A 6,561-nucleotide genomic window follows, 5' to 3' on the forward strand; every position below is an offset into this window, starting at 1 on the left:
TGCTAAGTGAGCAACACAAATGGTGGATTGCTGTGGTAAACTAAACTACTTAATAAGGGGCGGGTGCAAATATCGTATTGAGCTGGACGAGAGAGCCAAAATATGTTTTATTCTGCACAACTGCATGACTGTAGTTGCTACTTTGTATTATATATATATCATAGTTGTGCCGTCAAGCGATTGCATTTTTTGAGTAATTGCACATTTCTGCAATTAATCACATTTTGTACTTCTCCTACACTCAAGTCAAAGAGTGCACATTTTTTTATGGATTTCTCTATCAAGCAACTATCAGGCAAGTAAAGTAGAAAGTAACCACCTCAAAAGTCCATGTTGGTCTATCTTCTCGCCAGTTTGGGTGTCCATGTGAGCAGAGGTCAGAGGGTGTCACGGGAAGTAAATAAAACACAGTTTTGAGTGAATTTTTAATAAAATACACAAATTCAAATAGTCTTCCAAGTTAATATGTGTAAATATGAATGTAATTAATGAATGTAAATACGACGACTGAAGCCGTACTAGTTTTCGCTTGTGACTGTATCTACACGTCAATGTTTTCAAATTCTGCTCACCTCCACGTCGGTGGCAAGGTCGACTTTAACTGTTGCTGTGCTCGGTTGACATTCACTTGCGTCGCGGTTGGATTTACTGCAACATGTCTACCCGGAACAGCCGGTTCATACATATCCAACGACGAGGAAGTGGACCGCTTCTTGGAAGTTTCAGTTACGGGGCTGCTGAAATGAGGACATTCCTGTTCGACAGCCTGAGTGGAATTTGAATGGCACAGAGGAACCGCCAGAAGCCGATTGGTCGGGAGCGACATAGTTCCAGCATGGAGTCACGTCACTCAACAAACTCCGGGCTTCTGATTGGCTCGCCGAGCGGGAGGGGTGGGGCGAAGCGTGCCTCGCTCTTCTCTCTCTCTCTCTCGCTCTCTCCCTCTCCCTCACGATATATTTATATATATCTTGTGGTTTCACAGCATCTGCAAATGATTGCTAAGCTTGCGCTCAGAGGAGGGTCCTCGCTCCCGATGTTTCTTCACAGAGCTGACTCGAAGCGTTCTCCTCAGTCGAAAAGAACCTTCCCGAGATAGTTGAAAGTCGGAGTTGGCCGAAAGGAACCCAATCATGATCAACACCGTGGAGTGCGACGTTGACGCGCAGAGCTTGATTTCCATTTCCCTCATGAAGATCCACAACTCCAGGACTCAGCGAGGCGGCATCAAGCTGCACAAAAACCTGCTGGTCTCCTACGTGCTGAGAAACGCCAGGCAGCTTTACATCAAGGAGAAATACGCGGAGATTTACCGGATGCAGCAATACGAGGAGGTGATGACGGTCTGCGACGAGATCCAGGAGCTCAACCCGTTGGACGCGGACGCGGAGGACGCCGAGAACGAGGAGCGGGCGCGGGCCGCGTTCTGCGGCGAGGAAGCCGCTCTCCCCGGCCGCCCGGCGAGCGCGCTCTCCGGCTGCGCCTCTCCGGGGGACGCTTGCAAAGACCCCGAGCCCTGCTACTACAGAAGCTGCTGCATGGAGGTCTCCGACGTGTCCCGCTGCGAGCCGTTCCCCGCAAACAACAACGCGCACTGCAACAAAACCACCGTGCTGGACTTGGACACGCATGTGGTGACCACGGTGGAAAACGGTTACCTCCACCAGGACTGCTGCTGCGACGCGCTCCAAGCGGGTCAGGGCGCGCAGCCCCCCGGCAAGAAACGAAAGGTTGACTTTGGATGCTGCTTGTGCGACGTGGACGAGGTGTCGGATTTTGCCCTCTCGCGCAAACGGCCGAAACGCGAGGAGTACGCGAACTGTAACCCGGACTACGCGGACACTTCCAACATCTCCAACCTGATCTCCATCTTCGGCTCGGGCTTTACGGGGCTGCTCAGCAGGCAGGCGGACTTGGAGCAGATCTGTAGCAAACAGGCGCTGGCCAGTCTGGGAGCGTGGACTCGAACCATCGTGGCATTTTGAATCCAAAACTTTATTTAAGGCGCGGGGGATCTTGGCTCAACCGTATCGCGTTCCCCGCGCGTCACCGGTTGGGGGGAAATATTGCTATCGCTTATTTATTTGACCACATTGAAAGGTCCCGAATGTGAGCGGGGTGATCTTCCCAAAGGAGTTGTGGTGACAAAAAAAAAAGGGTGGCGCAGGGTGGTTCTACAAATGTTCTGTAGATGGAGACATTTTAAAAGGACAGGCTTGGGCGAATGGTGACTGACATCATTCCGACGATGGAAGTCACCTGAACCCTTCAACAGGTCAATCGGCAGGAAACCGTCAATGTTGTACAACTTAACGGAACCGCACGATAACGTAACGCGTCGGGCCAAGTGGCCTTGCGCGTACTTGTGAGTCAGTGGCCGAGGATGTGCTTCTCGCAATACGTGACGCGCGTAGTCACAGAACACGTGCACTGCGCCCGCCGCACGTTAGTCAACAGGAGGTGCACAGTTGGGTCAAAGTGGCAGCCGGCTCCAAATGTGGATCCATCTGAACCACGGCTATGAACAAGCACAAGACCCGCAGTGTGTTCAATATGAAGGGATGAAGAATTGATACCTCATTTTCCTCATTAGTCCCTACTGAATGACGTCACTCGCATTTTTTTTCCTGATCGGCAGCAATTGAGCCCAGTTTCCCCTACGAGGTCGCAGTGAGAATGATTTTTTTTTTTATTTTGCAGGAAAGACCTATTTAAACACTGAGAAATGTCTAGGAGTCATGTCACAAACGGCTTAACACGCAGGCGTTCATGAACGTGCACGTGGATGAGTTTGATGGTGGATTGACTTCTGTTGCCTTAAAAAAACAAAACAAACGCACACTCTTGCTAGCTATTGTCAAAAAAGAAATGGCAAGTTTAAGGAAAGTGACTGAATGTCAACTGTTCTCTCACACTTTTTTTTTGAAAGACTGTGATTCAGTGCCAACACATCAAATCCTGACAGCCAACAGTTTCACTGGGAGTTTGACATGTATCTTTAGCGATTTGAAGCATTCAAGGTCAAATATTCAAAACGATTCCAAATTGTCTTGGTTTTGTGAGTTCTACTCTGTTTTTGTCAAGGAATAATGTTTGTCCTTTTGTTTTAAAAAAGGCAAAGTCATTATTTAGCCATAACCTGAAAATCCATGCGTTAGCTTTATGAGCACTATGTGTACCAAAATAAAGGAGAGTATTCTGCCATTCTCTGCATATTTTGTTGCTATTCTTGTATTTTTGTGCTTGAAAATTGTATATTGCCGGGTAAAACTGTTGCAGAAAGTATTTGTAAAAAAAAAAAAAAAAGTATAATCTAATAATAAAAAATAAATCTCCATTGTGATTGTGAGGCCTGTTTTGTTACACATAGACATCAGCAGTGTCATAAATATTCAGAAGATGATCGCGATTGTTTTCAGGTTTATGACTTGTTGAAAGGGGATAGAAGGTAGTTAGTTTGCTTGCTCTCGGATGGAAGGATGAACTTGAAACTCCTTCAACTTTTTGAAACATGCTAAAGCTGGTCAAGAAAGGATTTATATGCTGTTTGTATTGTCTAGTTCATTTCATTGGCCTTCTGTTAAAGGTGTTGACGCAACCGAATCTCATCTCCACATTCACAACGCGAAAAAGAGCAAACTGTTTCTTGAAACCTTCTCTTATAGAGAAAAGTTTGACAGTATATAAACAAATGTATTAGTAGTAAGGCCAGCTATTTTTCTGACACCTTCCCTGCTCACTCTGCCCACCTTCACCTTTTTTAACTAATCTTGTAGCCCACGTCCAATGTCATTTTTAGGATACATATTTTTTGTCATGTTGCGGGCCACTGACAAATGGGTGGTGGCCCACAAATGGCCCCTGAGCCATAATTTGGACACACCGGGGGCGCCAAGTCAATCGTGAAAACAAGCTTCTTGTTACTGATTATGTACTAAAAAAATGACATCATCTCAAACAAACGAATGTGTTCATAAAAAGTGGAAGGTGCCTTTGAGATTGTCCCATTGCGCCCCACCACCAAAAATTTCGATTTTTCATTGACCTCCGTTGGATTCTGTAGATGCCGCTAACATTGCTTAGTGGTCAAATTCCCGCAGTTTTCTTTTTTAAAATGCACACAACTGAAACGCAATCGGCAGCCAATTGAAAGCTTGCCAACAGGGTGGCCAACGACAGGGTGGACTTTTCAAGTTTTGTGTTAGCATTGTACGAGCACATGGTTGACCTCCACTTAGCGACGCGAGTCAGTCAGCAAGTTGTTTCCGTTCACATCGAGGAGAAAAATTCATAATGTCACTGAAAATGTCGAAGGATTTCTTAAAGGCACAGCAACCGCATCATGACAGGGTGGAAAGCGATTCCAGCGACATGCGCAAAATGTTCAACAGGACCACGCGCGATCAAAATGAGTCATTTCATCAACTAACTTTTCAACAACAACAACTGAAAACATGTTAAAAAAAAACCAAACAACGTAGATATCTTTGAACCACTTATGACACAGCGTAGCTAGCAAAGCAGCATACGGGTCGAGCGAAAATCACATCAATCCGATTATTTCAAAAGGCTACGAAATGAGGAAAAGACACTTTAAGAGAGTTCTCACTGCGCCGGCATGTGTGTGAATGTTTGGCCACTGATGAAAGAAGGTCCGAGTTTCATGAGTCCACGGCGTTTTCATCATGACTGACCCAAAGAAGAACACCGCAAATTCAGCATCAGTGACAACCAAAAAAACACACACACACATACTGTATGTTTCCTATGCCACAGTTGAGCATGGGTGTTTTTTGACCTTTAAAAAAAGTCGTCCTCCGCAATGGATTACAAACACTTTGTTGATTTCTCCACACTTGGGTCACATGATGATCATCATAAAAGCTCGGGGGTGGGGGGGGGAGAGTTAACGCTCATAGATGGGAGATAGGAGCAAACATTGTGTATACAGTTTGGAAATGTTTTTTTCCTTAAAGAAAATAAAAAAACAAAACTACAAAATGTCACATCGAATTTTTAGTCAACGCGGAATCTAATTGCCTGATTGTTGACTTTTCATGCCTTGTACCCTGAAAGACTTTTGTTCATCACTTGCGTTTCCAGACGTTTGTCATCATTCGGTTCCCCCGGCACAACAGTTTTGCATACCGTGTGGAAAGGACTCCCAAAATGTCTCTTGAAAAATGTTGGAGCCCTGTTATCTCTGCAGTGTGCCACTTGGTGGTGTTCTTTAAAATCAATGAATGCTGATCACGAGGGCTCCGTATGCAGAGAGAGCAGGCACCTCTGGCGGGGGCCCTCCCTCCGACTCCCCCCCCTCCCCTCCTTCATCCGCCCCTCTCCTCCTCCCTCTTCCGACTGTCCTCCTCCCTCCTCTTGGCTGGCTCCTTCCGCTTCTCAAACGGGAACGGCGCGCTCTACCGCAACGCAAGGCGATGGCACTTTGCTCCCTCGGCTGTGCGCCGCTTTCCCAGCAAAACAGAAGCGTGCTCCGACACTTCGACTCCTACTAGTAATAATAATATTACTAATAATAAGAAGAAGAACAAGTGGAAGTGGGTCAACATGGAACTGGTTGTAATGATAGCTTCTGGCAGTGGTCCCCAAACTACGGCCCGGGAGCAATTTGCGGCCCGTCGTCCATTTTTCAGTGGCCTGCAACATGACAAAAAAAAAAAACTAAAAATTTGACATGGGCCGCAAGCTTAGTTAAAGGTGAAGGTGGGCAGAGAAGCGAGGGCGTACGGTAGAACTTTTCTCGATATTTGAAGATACAAATAAATGATGACAAGAACACCATTTGTCTTCAAAACACTGGAGTGAATATAGATCATTGTGTTTTGGAGGCAAAAATAGTTTCACCCACTTTGTGCTGATTTATGAAGACATCACATGAATGATGTTTGAAAAATGATCACCTGACTACACTTTCTTCTTTTTGGGGTTCGGAATGTGGAGATTCCGATGCTGTCAAGTGCAGAGCTGCATCGACTCTGCGAGATTGAGGGCTATTGGCCACCCCAAAATCCTCAACTATTTTCCTTGACACCTTTCACAGAAAGATGATGAAATGAACGATGAAAGAGACAATACAAACCATAAATAAGTGCTCTTTTGACTGACTTTAGCGTGTTTCAAAAAGTTGAAGAATTTAAAAGTGGCCCTTTCATCCTTCCATTTTTCTTGACGCGGCCCTCCAACGAAGACGTTAGCACACCGCTGCCTGATGGCAATTGACTAGTTCATGCAGCCCACATAAAAGTGAACAAGAAACGCTTCAAAATTACACCAGACGCATTTCAGACAGTCCTTTGCCCGATGTATGAATGGATTTATTTATTTGTTTGTTTATATTTACCTCATAATAGTGACTGCCGCAATATTTTGATTATAGATTATGCATTAGAAAACTCATATATGCACTATATAATCTCTCTCTCTCATATATATATATATATCCTCTGATGACAAAAGGACAATACCAGGTGGCACAGTGATGTGTGTGTGTGTGTGTGTGTGTATGTGTGTGTGTGTGTGTGTGTGTGTGTGTGCGCGTGTGTT

At 45.5% G+C, this 6,561-nt stretch overlaps 1 protein-coding gene across 1 annotated transcript; it reads left to right on the top strand.

Moving 5' to 3' along the window:
* Positions 1-925: 925 nt before the first annotated feature.
* Positions 926-3,304, top strand: ier5l (immediate early response 5-like). Its single transcript, XM_019892376.1, has one exon. The coding sequence runs from the start codon at positions 1,134-1,136 to the stop codon at positions 1,983-1,985; it is 852 nt and encodes a 283-aa protein (XP_019747935.1). The 5' UTR covers positions 926-1,133; the 3' UTR covers positions 1,986-3,304.
* Positions 3,305-6,561: the final 3,257 nt, after the last annotated feature.

This window comes from Hippocampus comes, unplaced genomic scaffold (genome assembly GCF_001891065.2).
Source record: "Hippocampus comes isolate QL1 unplaced genomic scaffold, H_comes_QL1_v1.1 scaffold145, whole genome shotgun sequence".
Taxonomy (NCBI): Eukaryota; Metazoa; Chordata; class Actinopteri; order Syngnathiformes; family Syngnathidae; genus Hippocampus; species Hippocampus comes.